General features: G+C 39.7%; 1 protein-coding gene across 3 annotated transcripts in view; it reads left to right on the plus strand.

The window, feature by feature from the left end:
• The window catches only part of PHF8 (PHD finger protein 8), a 71,088-nt gene that overhangs the window by 32,302 nt on the left and 22,099 nt on the right, over positions 1-16,687 (plus strand). For 2 of the 3 annotated variants that reach the window (XM_016215180.2, XM_087829421.1), the window contains exons 9-16: positions 2,652-2,739; positions 3,316-3,422; positions 4,931-5,022; positions 7,745-7,834; positions 10,667-10,770; positions 15,207-15,385; positions 15,681-15,766; positions 16,254-16,387. In XM_016215180.2, the coding sequence (XP_016070666.1) occupies positions 2,652-2,739; positions 3,316-3,422; positions 4,931-5,022; positions 7,745-7,834; positions 10,667-10,770; positions 15,207-15,385; positions 15,681-15,766; positions 16,254-16,387 (880 nt within the window). Of the gene's footprint in view, positions 1-2,651; positions 2,740-3,315; positions 3,423-4,930; positions 5,023-7,744; positions 7,835-9,607; positions 9,911-10,666; positions 10,771-15,206; positions 15,386-15,680; positions 15,767-16,253; positions 16,388-16,687 lie in introns of all 3 variants that reach the window. The other variant, XM_016215181.2, reaches the window with a different exon arrangement.

A 16,687-nucleotide genomic window follows, 5' to 3' on the forward strand; every position in this document is an offset into this window, starting at 1 on the left:
TCTTTTGTATTTTTTTAGACTCTGTTTCGTTTATTTCTGTTCTGATCTTTATTATTTCCTTCCTTCTGCTCACTTTGGGCTTTCTGTGTTGTTCTTTTTCAAGTTCCTTTAAGTGTAAAGTTAAATTGTTTCAGATTTTTCTTGTTTCTTGAGATAGGCCTGTAATGCTCTGTATTTCCTTCTTAGGACTGCTTTTGCTGTGTCCTGTAGGTTTGGGGCTGTTGGGTTCTCATTTTCATTTGCTTCAAGGTATCTTTCGATTTCTTCCTTGATCTCATTGTTACCTTATTCATGGTTTAGTAACATGTTTTTACCCTCCATGTCTTTGTGTGTTTTTCAGTTTTTTTCTTGTGATTGATGTCTAGGTTTATACCATTATGGTCAGAGAAGATGCTTGATATGATTTCAGTCCTCTTAAATTTATTGAGACTTATTTTGTGTCCTATCATGTGGTCTGTTCTAGAAAATGTTCCATGTGCACTTGAAATGAATGTATATTCTGCTTTTTTGGAGTGAAATACTCTGAAGATAGCAATTAAATCCATCTGATCTAGTGTGGCATTTAAGGCACCCATTTCTTTGTTGATTTTCTGTCCGGAAGAGCTATCCATTGATGTCAATGGGGTGTTAAAATCCCCTACTATGACTGTATTACTATCAATCTCTCCTTTAATATCCATCAAGATTTGCTTTACTTACTTACTTACTTTCTTTCTTATTTATTTACTTACTTACTTACTTACTTATTTAAAATAAGGTCATGGCTGCTTTATTTATTTATTTATTTATTTACTTATTTAAAATAAGGTCATGGCTGCTTTATTTAGTTTTTATATATCTTTATTGATTTCAGAGAGAGAGAGGAAGGGAGAGAGACAGAGAGACAAATATCAGTGATGAGAGAGTTGTCATTGATCGGTTTCCTCCTGCACACCCCCAACTGGGAATTGAGCCCACAACCCGGGCATGTGCCCTGACCAGGAATTGAACTGCAATCTCCTGGATCCTAGGTCGATGCTCAACCGCTGAGCCATGCCTGACCAGGCTGCTTTACATATTTAGGTGCTCCCATGTTGAGTAATTATTATAAATATATTTGAAGCCTCCTGTATATGCTCCTCAATTACATTCACCTCTTTCCCTCTCAGATCTAGCCATTGTCCTGAAGTTGGTGATTATTATTCTTATCCATTTAGATCCTTTTATTATATAAGATGCTTCATTAAGCAATATGTGATATTGTTTTACATGTTTTTGAATGTTTTATTAATGGAATCATCATATTAGAGATATATTCTTCTTAACTTGCTTTTTTCTTCGAACATTTATGATTGTGAGATCCATGTTGAATCATGTAGCTGAAATTAATTTATTTTACTTGCTTTCCAGTGCTCTGTTGTATGAGTGTACAGCAGTTTATTCATTCTTCTTTAGAGGGACATTTCATTAAGGAATTTTGAGCAGGGGATGGCATAGGCAGATTTGTATTTTAGCTATATCACTTGGGGTTGGGTTCTGAAGGATAGACTTCTGAGGTTGAGATTGGTGTAGAGCAGTAGTTTGCAAATACTTTGGACTCAGGACCCCTTTATACTCTTAAATATTATTGAGGACCCAAAAGAGCCCTTACTTTTTGGTTTATATTAATAATTTATCATATTATAAATTAAAACAAAATGTAAAAATATTTATTAGTCCATTGGGAAATAATAGTAATAAGCTCATATTAGCATAACAATTTTTATGAAAAATAATTATTTTCAAACCAAAAAATATTTAATGAGAAGATTGATATTTACGTTTTTTCAAATCTTTTGAATGCTTGGGCTAATAGAAAACAACTGGATTCTTAAATCTACTGCATGTTGTGATATCACGTCATATACCCTTTGGAAAATTCCACTGTACACTCCAAGAGAATGAAGGTGAAAAAGACAAATCACATCTTAGTGTTATCATGAGCATAATTTTGACCTTGGATATGCTCTCAAAGAGTCCCCAGGATTCCCTGGACCATACCTTAAAAACTGCTGGTATAGAGGAGCCAGTTTAGAGGCTGTGGTAAGTGGCCTAGGTGAGAGATGAGGGATCTGATCAAAGTATTGGTAGGATGGATGGATGGAGAAGGGGAGATGAATATGAGAGAGATTTAAGGAGAAGAATTAGGTTTCAGAAGGTGGTATAGTGTTAAGGGCAAGGGGAATAGAGTTCCAGCTTAGGTGCGTGCTTTACAACCAACCTGTGAAATGGACATTTAGCTAGAAATGGCAGAACTTGAACCCAGACCTGTCCAACACAAAAACACTCTTTGTTTTATCTAGGGCAGAGTTAGAAGGGATAGTCATGGTAAGGAGGTGATGCCCTTCTTAGAGATAAGAGAGAGGATGGGTAAGGCAACAGAGATTTTGAAGTTAGAAAGGAAGGAAGTAGGAGTTTATTAACCCCATAGGTTGTTCCAGTTCAGGGTTATAATTATAGCAGACTTTCCCAGGATGGGTATTGGGAGAATGGAGGAACCTAAAATGTTCAGAATCAGAGGAACTTAGAATATTCTGAGTCACTGCCAAGCCGACTGCTCTAAGGAGTTGTGTTTGAGCTGAGTGGGGAGTGGAGATGTCTTCTAGCTCTGATTGTGCCTTATTTCACTGCAGGATGGATCCATGCTGTGCTGACCCCTGTGGACTGCCTTGCCTTTGGAGGAAACTTCTTACACAGCCTTAACATAGAAATGCAGCTCAAGTGAGTCCTGAGGCTGTGGTGATCCCAAGTTGGCCATTTCCAATTGCTAGAGTCTTTGAGTCCTCCTGTATAGTGAGTAGTGCAGCATCGAAGAAGGCAAGATGATCAGAAAGGAATGGATATTGGTTCCTGGTGCTGTTCAGTCTAAGGATGAATACCTCTCCTCACTTAGTAGTTATGTGACTTTTTTTATCCTCACGCGAGGATATATTTATTGATTTTGGAGAAAGAGGGAGGGAGGGACAGACAGACAGACAGACAGACAGACATTGATGTGAGAGAGAAACTCACTCTGACCAGGGATTGAACCTGCAACCCAGCTATGTGCCCTGATCAGGAATCAAACCCACAACCTTTTGGTATTATAAGACAATGCTCCAATCATCTGAACCACCTGGCTAGGGCAAGTCATATAACCTTTGAGCCCATGTTTCCTAACCTATAAAGTAGGGTCTTAGAGGATAGTTTTGAGGATTAGAGATAATGGATATAAAGCATTTAGAACAGTAGCTGATACATAGTAGGTACTCGGTAAACAGGATCCCTATCACTGTTGCTTTGCCTAATTTCCTCCAGAGCCTATGAGATTGAAAAGCGGCTGAGCACAGCAGACCTCTTCAAGTTCCCCAACTTTGAGACCATCTGTTGGTATGTGGGAAAGCATATCCTGGACATCTTTCGAGGTATGAAGCCCTTTGCCAACTGTCCCTTTTACCTTGATCCCCTGAGCATGTGTGTGTGTGCATGTATGCATGTAACAGTCACCTCAATCAAGATACAGTACTATTCCATCACCACAGAGATCTCCCTGGTGCTACCCATGTGCAGTCTCAACCCACCCTCTTCCCTGCACTATCTATAACTTCTGGAAACCACTGATCTGTTTTCCATCTCTATAATTTTGTGATTTCAAGAATGTTATAAAACTGGATTCATACAGTATGTGATCTTTTGTGATTGGCTTTTTTACTAAACATAATGTAGGGTAGAGCATGGATTTAAATTTTTTTATTTATCAAAGGTGGCTGAGAAAATTGGATAATAGTGAAATTATCCGTATTTCCTACCAATTAAAGTAAGAAACTCAGTCTGGATAATCTCAGAGTTTCCTGAGAGACTCTACTTCATGGGGACAAGGCCCTGTCCTATCCTGGCATCATTATGTTGGTTCCGAGTCTCAGCCCATGTGGAAGCTAACCTGCTGGGTTTCCTCTTTCCTGCTCTGCTCTGAAATAAAGTGGCTCCCTTGATCAAACCTGAGATTCTTCAAGGTGACTTGGCCAGAAGGAATCAGTTACAAAGAACCTCAGAGACCAATGAGTAGTTTCCTACTCAATACCTCAAGTCCTTATTCTACCACCTAGACAGACTGACACTTAAGTGTTCAATCAGAGGGTAGATGACTAACTGCTTATTACTTGTTCTGAAAAGCTCAGTTTAGTAGAAAATTCTTTATTGAGCCTAAGTAAATCTGGCTGTTTGTCATAACCTCCCCCTAGAGTAACTCAGGAAAAGGGCATTAAATGGTCCTTCAGATCTGTGTAGAGCAGGGGCAGTCATGGTCCTCCTGAGTGTTGCATTTTTGTTTTGTTTTTTTTTGTTTTTTTTTTAAATATAACTTTAATGATTTTAGAGAGAGGAAGAGAGAGAGTTGAAACATCAATGATGAGATAGTCGTCAGTGATCGGCTGCGAGCCTGCAACCCAGGCATGTACCCTGACCGGGAATCCAACCTCGATCTCCTGGATCCTAGGTTGATGCCCAACTGCTGAGCCACGCCCGGCCGGGCCTGAGTGTCGCGTTTTGAAATCCAAGAGGGAGAGTAGTGTGGTGAGAGAGGCAAAGGTTTTAGATTCAGACAGACATGATTTCAGTCTTGACTTTGGCAATTTACTAGTTGTATGCCCTTGGTTAAGTCTCTTTACCTCTGTGAGCCTCAGTTTTCTGAACCATAATATGAAGAATAGTGATACTTGGCTTACAGGGTTGGGTATAAAGATTAAATGAGAATGTAGATGTCAAATGCTAGCATGTAGTAGGTACTCATTAAATGAACACTATTATAAGGACTGAGATCTGGAGTTACATTTAGAACCTTGAGCATTTTCTCTGGTTCCCTGAAAAAAGTAACAGGCCCTTCACTTCCCCATATGGCTTTGTTCACACTCTGCCTTCCTCCTTTACCCTTTAGGTTTGCGAGAGAACAGGAGACACCCTGCCTCCTACCTGGTCCATGGTGGCAAAGCTCTGAACTTGGCCTTTAGAGCCTGGACAAGGAAAGAAGTAAATATACTTATTTCTCTACCTCCTCTAGAGTTCTACCCTCCATAGGGACTGGCTTTGGATAGATGCTTTGGGGAAGTGGAAGAGACCAGGGAGGCTTGTGGGCTCCTGGCATTAGAGGACTGGGCTAGGACTGTTTGGATTATGTTATCAAACTTTTCTTTCTGATTATAAAAACTAATACATGCCTACTCTAGAGAATTAAAAAATATATAGAAGAGTATGAAGAAGGAAAAATAATACCTGTAATTTTAATACTCAGAGGAAATTAACTTTAACATTTGGGTAGATTTTCTTCTGATCTTTCTCTTTTTTTCTTAAATATATCTTTATTGATTTCAGAAAGAGGAAGGGAGAGGCAGAGAGAGAGGTAGAAACATCAATGATGAGAGAGTCATTGATCGGCTGCAGCCCGCAACCCGGGCATGTGCCCTGACCAGGAATCGAACCCTGATCTCCTGGATCCTAGGTTGATGCTCAACCACTGAGCCACGACCGGGGCTGATCTATCTTATATGCATTTAAAAAACATAATTGCTATTACCCTGTACATACTATTTTGTATCTGAATTGGTTGGCTTATCTTAATTTTCCTGTGTCACCAAAGTTCTCCATAAACATTTAATAGTTACATGATACTCTTTTGCAGGGATGTATCATCCTTACCTAACCACTTGTTTATTGTTGCTTCCTTTTTATTTATTCATTTATTTGGGGAGTATTTATAGAAAATCATGCAGTGAATATGTTTGCATTAGTTTTTGTCCCTCATCTCTTGATTGTTTCTTCAGAATAGATTCCTAGAAGAGCAATTACTTGACCAAAGTATATGAAAAAAGATGTAAGACTCTTGATGCATACTGCCAAAATGGCTTTTTAGAAATATATCAATATCCATCCAGTTGAATATTAAATAGCTATAAAAGACATTCAGTAAGCTGTCTATGTACTGACTTGGAAAGATCTCTAGAATTTTTCAAGTAAAGGTGTAGAACTGTGTGTATAGAGTGCTATCTTATGTGTAAAAATGGGAAAAACAATTATATTTGTCTGTGTTTATATTTGCCTGAAGACACAATCTGGAGGGATGCAGAAGAAACGAATAAAAGTGACGTATGGGGGTGGCCTGATGGAATTGATGTCCTAATGGGGCTGATGAGGCTTTTCAATATATATCTTTTTATATTGTTTGATTTTTTTAATTTTGTGAATGGATTATGTACTCAAAATGTTGAATTTTTAAAAAAGCAATTTTAAGAAATGCAAAAAAAGAGATGACCTATCAGTATATTCTTTTATGCTTCTGATACTTTTTATAAATATCTTCCCCTGCATACAGTGGGCTAAGGAGACTTTTAGCCATTGCAGGCTTAACTTGCACAGTCTCCCCATTTCCTTTTGCCAACCTTCCCCTCATATACCCTTGGATTTCATGTTTTGTACCTTCTCTTGCTCCCTAGACACATCTACAATGCCTGGGCCTTAGCCTGTGATTCTGTTTCTTTACAACCTTTAGGTGTGGCTGTCTTGAATTTCATCTCTGACCCTCTTGCCCCCCATGAAGTGAACTTTAGAGTAACTCTGTCCCAGAAACACGAAAAGGGAGGGAAGTGGATGGGTCCTAAGCACTTATGCCTTGGGTCAGGATGGCCCCAGGGACCAAAGGATGGCCCCAAATAGTGTGGCCAAAGGGAGCTGAAGGAGAGTAGGACACAGATATGAGGAGCCATGCTTATGGAAGAAGTCTTTTGTGAAGTGCAGACAACTTCCATGAGAGGCACTTGCTTGCTCCTCCCTCACCTTTCCAGAGCCCCTGGGCTGGGAGGAGGAAGCTGTTATGGTTATCTGGCTGGTCATATGGGTTCTAGGCCCTGACCCCTGCCCGGCCATCAAAATAAATTCCAGATGGATTAAAAGAGTTGAAGGAAAAAAGAATGAAACCATGGGAAACAAGAAGTAAATGCTGAGGAATTTTTATTAATCCTCTGGATGCCGAAGTGAAGTGAAAACTGATGGAAGAAATTGCAAAGGAAAAGCTTGAGAGATCTGGCTACATAAACATGTAAATCTCTAGGACTCAAAAAGATTGCAAAGGAATTAAGAGAGACAACCAACAGCTCTCTCTCTCTGGGTTGCTGTTGAGCTAGCTGTGGGCCTGTAACTACTCAGCACTCAGTTCTGTCTTCACAAGTGGGGAGGCAGGAATGTTCCCAGGGATCTCCCAGAGGTCCTTGACTTTTTAAGGGGTATGGCCTAAGCCGCCTGCTGAGTTCCTCACACATCTTGACACTGTCCTTTATCAGATATATGTTTTGCAAATATTTTCTCTGAGTCCGTGGTTTGTCTTAACAGTGTTTTTCCAAGAGCTGTTTTTCTTTTTTTTATTAAGTCCAGTTTATCAGTTTTTTCTTTTATGGTTCATGCTTCTTGTGTCCTAAGAAATCTTTGCCTAACCTAAAGTCATAAAGATTTTGTCCTGCTTTTTTCTAAATGGTTTATAGTTTTAGATGTTACATTTAGGTATGTGATCCATTTTGAGTTTGTATGTGTGTCTGTGTGTATGGTGCAGGATATGAATTAAGGTTCTTTTTGGGCATATGGATATCTAATCAGTCCAGAACCATTTGTTACTACACTTTCTCTTGAATTGCCTTGGTACCTTTGTTGAAAATCAGTTGTTCATTTATGTGTGGGCCTATTCCTCATGCTTTTTGTTTGACAGGCTCTGCCAGAACACAAGGAGGAGATCCCGGACACAGTGCGGACTGTACAGCTCATTAAAGATCTGGCTAGGGAGATCCGCCTGGTGGAAGTAAGAAGCATGGGAGCAGGGGAGGCATTTGGGAAGGGCTCAAGGCTCAAGTCACAGGTCAGGCCTCTGCAGTTGGTATAAGAGCTTAGGGGAAGGGTGAGAAAGGCCCCACCAAGGACTCCATTTATTCATTCATTCAAATAATTATATTATGTTCCTCACGTGTGCCACACATTGGGCTAGGTGCTTAGGATACGTAATACAATGCCTGCCCACAAAGAACTCATAGTCTAGTAGGGGACCCTAGGCAAAGTTAACCTGTCTAAGCCTCATTTCCTCATCTCTAAAGGGATAATTATACCTACTCAGGGGTTGTTAAAAGGATAAAATAAGGTAATACAGTTTGAGCATTAAGCATAGTGCTTGGTGCTCAATAAATTCTGATGATGGATCATGTGGTATTGGGTGGTGGAGGTCATAGTAGTAGTTATTGTTGTTATTAATATTTTGACTCAGTCTCTGCATTCTACAAAATGACAGTTCTCCCGGGTTGAAGATGATTACAAAGCCATGTTTCAACAGGTGTGGCATATACCACGAGGCAGTAAGGTGTAGTGGTAAGAGACGCAGAGAAACTTGGGTTCTGGTTCCTGCTCTGTCACTTGCAAGCCTTTCAGAGCCTCAGTATCCTTATCTGTAAAGTGGAGATAACTCCACCTTTTCAGAGTTTTGTTAGAATTAAGAGCTAATGCATAGAGCCCTTGCACAGTGCCTGGCAGAGTAAGTACTCAATAAATGTGAACCATTGTTATTAATAGACTTTGCATCAAAGAGAGAACTCAGTGTGGGCTGGTGAAGTAGCAGAGGCACCAGAGGAGAATTGGACTTGAGGAAGTTTAAATTTTCCTTTAGCTCAGAAGCGGTAAAGTTCCATTTAGCACTAAATCCATGCTGAAGGGTGGTCAGAGTGAGCTATTGGGAAGTTGGGCTTCTAGCCTCACTGCTGACAGCATGTTTCACTGCCCACAGCATAGCTGACATCGTCCACCTCCTACCTCATTTTCCTTCACTCCGTTTTGTCGGAATCCTTCAGGTTTAAAGAAAAGGCCTACCCCTTTTCCAGCTCTTCCCACTTAAATCAATTTTGTATACACAGAACTTTGGAGTGGTTAGAAGAGGATGTAGTGATGGATCATATCTGATCCATTGGCTTTCAGATATTTTAAATGGAAGTCCAATATATACAACCAGTCAGAGCATACCTTATATGAGTAGGATGAAGGCGAGAGGCTTAGAGCTCCACTTGTTCCTCTTGTTTGCCTTCCTCCTCCCTCTAGTCCCTAGGGTTCCTCCCATGAAGCTCAAAGGAGCCACAGAACATTTTTGAAAACCACCTATCTAGTCTAATTCTTTAATTTTACAGCTGAGTACACAGAGCCCCAGAGTGGTCAGATCACTTATCTGAGGCCACAGAGTTAGCTAGTAGCAGAATTCAGACTAGAACCTCTTAAATCCTGCAGTCCTTAGAGTTGGAACCATACAGTTTAGTACTCAATTATTTTGTCAGCTGCTCTTGGAGTCTTTTCTCTCCACTTTTGACAATAACGCTGGGCTTTTCCTCTGCTCGTCTTCTTATTGGTCAGTGGCCAGGTAAAGAAATGCCACCCAGTGAATTCTTGATGACTCATTGGGCAAAAACTAAGGTATGCATATGTGGAGCATCTGTAAGCCACTTCCATGGCAGTACTGCCAGTGCCATGAACACACCTCTGCTCTCAGCAGAGAGAACCCTTGAGTAAGCTCTAACCCCCTTGTGTACTAACACTCTTGTAGGATATCTTCCAACAGAAGGTTGGGAAGACGAGCAATATCTTTGGGATGCAGAGGATCTTCCCAGCCGGCTCCACTCCCTTAACCAGGCCAGCCCATTCCACTTCAATAGCCATGTCCAGGCTGTCACTGTCCTCCAAAAGTGGTTCAAAGAAGAAAGGCCTGAAGCCCAAGGAACTCTTCAAGAAGGCAGAGCGAAAGGGCAAGGAGAGCTCAGCCTTGGGGCCTGCTGGCCAATTGAGCTATAATCTCATGGACATACACAATCATCAGGCACTGAAGACAGGCTCTTCCCAGAAAGCACAGGTGGGTGCTGGCCCATGGGTTCAGCCCAACCCTTTTGGGTCCCTTGGAAGAGCTGGGTATGTAAAGGACAGGCTATCCTATTCTCCCACCTCCCTTAGGGCCCCTGGTGTTTGGCTACCAGTCCCACTTATTTAATAGGCATTTATTGAGACCTTGTCTATGCTGGGCACTGTGATAGGTGCTATAGATATAACCTTCAAGAGGCTGACAGGCTAGTGAGAAAGATAGGCATAAAAACAAATGAGTTCAAAAAAGTTTTGTGGGTGCCACAATCGGGTGTGTGTGGGACCCTGAGACACGGGGATGATTCTATCAGGGTAGGGGCAATGGTCAGGAGGTCTTCTCCGAAAACATGACGTGAGCCGAATCTTGAAATGCTGGGATGGGAATGACATTTGAGAACATGTTAATGTGAGTGTCAGATTGGAGTCCTAAACAGATCCTTGAGAAAAGCTATCCTCCAGGGCTGCACCTTGCTTTAAGATTGTGGTGCCTTTTATGGGCACGTGAAAGTGCTCTCTTTTTAGGGAACATGTCATAAGATTGATAGGGTTCCCCCTGAGCCAGCCATACATTCTCAACCTCCTACTCCTCTGATCATTTGGGGTGCAGTGGGGGTAGTGGGACAGTGTAGCAGAAGGCCTTCGTTCAGGTGGTTTTGACAGTGAACTAAACCAGTGAAACTGGAAGGAACTGGCCATCCTGATTCACATGGGAGACCCAGACAGGTGACAACTGAGCCTCCTCCTCCTGCAGTTCAACATCACTGGTACCTGCTTGAATGACTCAGATGATGACTCGCCAGACTTGGACGTTGATGGGAATGAGGGCCCGCTGGCCCTATTGATGTCTAATGGCAGGTGAGGTGGGAAGAATGAGCACTGATACTGGGACTGTTGGTGGCAACATGCCACTAACACAGGGCATGGAATTGGGTCCTGGGTCTGGAATACGGGTTGAGGAGGGACTGCACTTGGGGAAATACCCAGATATTATCAGATATCATTGCTTAGTTCAGAGAACCATGGTTGTGTTTATGGGTAGGTAGGGGAGAGGTCTAGAATCTAATTGGCAATCCTGAGAAAAATCTTGTATAAGTTCTAGAAATTCCAGCAAGTCAGTGAGTCAGAATCGCTGGCAGGCATAAGAGAGCATTAGTTTTATATATACCTTTTGTGATTCAATTTTTAGGAATTTATTTTACAGAAATATTTGCACAGGTGTAGAAAGAGAAATGTTCACATCATTGTTTATAATAGTAAGTAATTGGAAACATTTTCATCAGTTAGGGTTGGGAAAAATAAATTATGGTATATCTATAGAATAGAATACCATGCAGCTGTTAAAAAGGAATGAGTTTAATATCTATTGACATGGAGAAATACCCAAAGTAAATTCTTAAGTGAAAAAAATAAGTGTATAGAGTAATATATAGGGATAGTTCCATTTTAATTTTTAAAAAATGCATGTGTACATATGTATACTTGTATAGAAAAGCAATATACAGACTTTCCCCTTTATTTTTAATTTAACTTTTTTCAAGAGGTTTATATTTAAAAAAAATATATCTTTATTAGATTTCAGAGAGAGGAAGGGAGAAGGGGGAGAGAGGTAGAAACATCAATGATGAGAGAGTCATTAATCGATTGCCTCCTGCACGCCCCCCCACTGGGTATTGAGCCTGAAACCTGGGCCTGTGCCCTGACTGGGAATCGAACCTCTATCTCCTGGATCATAGGTTGACACTCAACCGCTGAGCCATGCCATCCGGGCAGAGAGGTTTAAATTTTAATTTATACAATTTAAAATTCAAAAAGCATGAAAGAATACATAGTGAAAATTTTTGCTCCTACTCCTCTGTTCCCCAGTTCACCTCCCCATGAACAATCAGTGTCAGTGATTTCCTTCCAGAGATATTTATACACATTCACACAAATTTATTTATTATTTTATACTTGTCAACCAAACTTATAGCAGTAGTTACCTCTGGAAAGTAGGATAGGGGAGACAGGAGAGGAAATTTTCACTTCAATAGCATTTTAATTTTGTACAATGAAAATGTATTACTTTCCTTAAAATAATTTTTAACAGAACATTTTCTAAAAGAATAAAAGCTATTCACAACAAAAAGCACGGGCTTGGGAATCAGACAGTCCTGAGTTTGAATCTCAGCTCTGACATGTATTCTTGTTTGACCATGCAAGTTAATTAACCTGTCTGCCTCAGTGTCCTCATTATATCTATTCTATAGGTAAAACTTAGGGTTGTTGGAGGACTGAATGAGATAGTGTATGTAAAGTGCTCATCAAAGGGCCTATCACATAGTAAATGATTAATTAATGGTAGCTCTTATAAATATAATGATGAAATTGAAGGTGAAAGGTGATGATGGTTGTGATAATGGCATGGGTATGAACAAAAGCCGAGTAGGCTATCAGAAATCCTGAAACACATAGGTAGACAGAGGAAGACAGTAAGAATTGTCATCTGGTCACTCAGGACACCAGACAGGGGCAGTCAGGAGCCAAGTACAGAGTATGTACATTGTGGGAACACAAGTGACAAGGATACCTTAATATCCTTTTTGTAGGAAAAGGTGGTCTTCAGATCCCAAGGGTGGGTATAGTAGGTCCACCTGGCTGAGAAATAAGGTTAAAGAAAGCATGAGAGTAGGGCAGATTCTGAAAGCAGCAGAGCTGTCCTTGGGAGGATTTGAGAACCTAGTTACTAAAGAATAAGATTAGAGAGACTTTTGAGCATTGCCTTTGTCCAGAACCAGTGGTCGGTCTCTGGGGAAGAGGAAATTGAGAGTCCTAAGGGTCTAGCCTGTAATGGCTATTGAGGACACAAAGAGACATTTTCTCCTTCCCTACTTCTGTTGCCTCCTGAAGCTGCCAGAGGCGGGTGTTAAGTGAAACTACAGAGTCAAGGTATAGAAATACTTACAGACCAGATGATATTATGTCTGGGCTTTTCTCACAAGTAATCCAGTGTTTTGCAGAGACTGAAGTGTGAATGAAACAAGATTGGCTGTGTGTTGATAATTGCTGGAACTTAACTGGGTGATAGGTACATGGGAGTTTGTTGTAGTTCTATATTTTTAAATATGTTTGACATTTTTCATAAGTAGATGTTAATAAAAGATCTAGGTATAAATAGCTACCATTTATAGATCACCTGCTCTGTATCAGACTCTGTCTTAGCTATTAACATACATTATTTTATTTAGTCCTTACAATGACTCTGAAGGTCAGTGTTGTTATCCCTGTTTTACTAATGTGGGAACTGAGACCCTGAGAACTTAATTTTAACATTAGCTACATTGGGCACTCATCATGTGTCAGTCTCTGCATTAGCTCATTTAATTCTCCCAACAACTCTATGGGGTAGAAAACAGGTCAATTTAATGAGAACCAATTCACAGAAAGCTAGTTCACCAAATGACTGTTTGCTGAATATATCAAATATAATAATTTACCAAAATGTGTTTCTTTTTAACAATAAGGTTTGTTTTAGCAGTTTGTACTGGTTAATATTGTTTGCCATGTATAATAGGATTATTTAAGCTACTTTTGAGTTTTTTCACTTTCTTTATATATTTTAACAGCTTTTTAAAATATATATATATATCTTTGATTTCAGAGAGAGGAAGGGAGAGAGAGAGATAAACATCAATGATGAGAGTCATTGATTGGCTGCCTCCTGCATGCCCCCAGCTGGGGATCCAGCCTGCAACCTGGGCATGTGCCCTGACCGGGAATCAAACCTCGATCTCCTGGATCGTAGGCTGATGCTCAACTGCTGAGCCACACCAGGTGGGCTTAACAGCTTTTTTGAGGTATAATTTAGTTAATCATATAGTTACCTTGTTTTAAGTGTATTATTAAATGACTTTTAATAAATTCAAAGAATATGCAATCATCACTATCATCCAATTTTAGAACATTTCTATCACCCAGGAAGATCCCTTATAGCCACTTATAGTCAGAGAACTAGGGTTCTCTTCCCCAGGCCCAAGTGACCATTAATCCACTTTCTGTCTGTATAGATTTGCCTTTTCTAGATACTTCATTATAAATGAAGTCACACAATGTGTATTTTTGTGTGTGTCTGGCTTCTTTCACTTAGCATGATGTTTTTTAGGTTCATCCATGATGTAGTTTGTATCATTAATTGGTTCCTTTTTATTGCTGAATAGTATTCCATTGTATGGATATACCACATTTTGTTTATCTGTTCACTAGTTGGTGATCATTTGGATTGATTCCACTTTGGGCTATTATGAATAATGGTGCTTTGAGCATTTGCATACAAATATTTATGTGGACATGTTTTCATTTCTTACTTGGGAGTAAAGTTTTGAGTCATATGGTAATTCTATTTTTAATGTTTTGAGAAACTGCCAAACTTTATTACAAAATGTCTGTACCATTTTACATTCCCACCAGCAATTACGAGTTTCTCCATATACTCATTAACACTTGTTATTCTTTTTTTTTTTAATTATAGCCATTCTGATGGATGGCTAACAGTGTTGAGCATCTTTTTGTGTGATTAGCCATTTGTATATCATCTTTAGAAGAATGTCTATTCATATAGTTAACTCATTTTAATTGGATTATTTGTCTTATTATAGCGTTCTAAGAGTTGTTTAAGTATTCTGGATACAAATACTTTCCCAGATAAATGATTTGCAAATATTTCTTCCCAGTCTGTGGCTTGTCTTTTCATTTTCTTAATAGTCTTGAAGCACAAACATTTTGAATTTTACCTACTCCCAAGTTACAAAGATATTTTCCTATGTTTTCTTCTAGAAGTTTTATAATTTTAGCTTTTACATTTAGACCTATGATCCATTTTGAGTTAACTGTGTATGATATGAGGTAAGAATCCACATTTATTTCTAAAAGACTACCTTTTCCTAACTGAATTGCCTTGGCACCTTTATCAGAAATCAATTGCCCATAAATTTAAGAGTTTAATTCTAGACTTGCAGTACAGTTTCAATGATGTATGTCTGTCCTTATGTCAATATCACACTACCTGGATTACTATAGCTCTATAGTAAATTTTGAAATTGGGTAGTATAAGTCCTCCAGCTTTTTTCAAATTGTTTTCCCCACTTTGAGATGTTTGTATGCCCACATACATTTTAGTATTAGCTTATTAATTTCTACCAAAAAAAAAGCTAGCTGTGTTTTGATAGGGATTGCATTGAATCTATAGATCAATTTGAAGAGAATCGCCACCATAACAATACTGAGTGTGACTGTTTCTATGTTCTCCTTTTCTCTAGCACCAAGAGGGTAAAGAGCTTATCCAAGTCTCGGCGAGCCAAGATTGCAAGGAAGTCAGACAGAGGCAGGCTAATGGCAGAACAGGTGATGGAGGATGAATTTGACTTGGATTCAGATGATGAACTGCAGATTGATGAGAGATTGGGAAAGGAGAAGACGACCCTGATAATAAGATCAAGTGTGTACCTGTTCTTTCCCTTTCCTGCCTTGCCTGTTTTACATTTGTTTTTGGTCCCCTTGATAGACTTCAGACATGAGGCCTGAGCTTGTTGACATTCTGATTTACCAGCTCTGTAGGTCTCCATGTAACCTTTGCTCTAGAGATTTATTTATAAGCTAATTTCTAACCTCTCTAAATTAGTCGTCTGTGGTCATTACTTTCAGGAATATTATAGTCTTAGTTTCTTTCCCCTGAGTGTTTCGCTCAGATGTTAATTTTAACTTCATGATAAGTACATTCCATTGTTTTTTAGAATTTCCCCGAAAGCTGCCCCGTGCGAAGCCTTGCTCTGACCCCAACCGAGTTCGAGAACCAGGAGAAGTTGAGTTTGACATTGAGGTAGGAGTCTGCCCTGTGTCTTCTGCTCATTCTGGTTATAGAGACAGAAGGCAGATTGTCATTCTACTTGGTGGGAAAAAGATACTCATGCATTCAGTGCCTAAGGTATTTATTAAGTGCTGCTGAGCATATAAATGGAAGATTATAACTTAGTTAAAATATTTTTAAAATCTTTAATACAGTGTAGAATAAAAGGCAGTGTGGTGTAGCAGAAAGAATATCTGATCTGGAATATCTGACTGTGATCTTATACAAATTATTTAACTTCACCGAGCCTTAGTTTCCCTATCTGTAAAATGGGAGTTATACTACCTATCTCACAAAGATGCTGTGGGAATTAAGATGAAAGAATGAATATTTTGTTTAGTACTACGTCTATACTTGGTACTCAGAAGATATTAGTTTCAGGAGTGAGACTTTCAACCCTGTATTGAGGCCTTACCTGACCAACCCTGGGCTGCTAAGGTGATATTCTTTTCCCCAACAGGAGGACTATACAACAGATGAGGACATGGTAGAAGGGGTCGAAGGCAAGCTTGGGAATGGGAGTGGAGCTGGTGGAATTCTTGATCTGCTCAAGGCCAGCAGGCAGGTGGGGGGACCTGACTATGCTGCCCTCACGTGAGTACTGGCTTTGGTCTCCCCTTTCCAAGGCAATCAAACAGCATACCTCCCCCCAAAGGGCTGAGTCAGCCAGTCAGCAAATATTTATTAAGCTATTATATAAAGGGACAAAGAATTAGCCAGGGCATATGGACTGAAAGAATAAAATAGACAAGAAATCTGTCGTAAGAAACTTAAGGTCTGAGAGAGAGAGACTGTGTAGACATGAAGGAGAATCAGTTTTATGTTTTGGGAAGGTGGAAGAGGGGCTGGAAGAGACAAGGAAGGAGAACAGGGTCTTTTTTTTTTTTTAATTTT

This window comes from Miniopterus natalensis, chromosome X, assembly GCF_054644295.1.
Source record: "Miniopterus natalensis isolate mMinNat1 chromosome X, mMinNat1.hap1, whole genome shotgun sequence".
In the NCBI taxonomy this organism is placed as follows: domain Eukaryota; kingdom Metazoa; phylum Chordata; class Mammalia; order Chiroptera; family Miniopteridae; genus Miniopterus; species Miniopterus natalensis.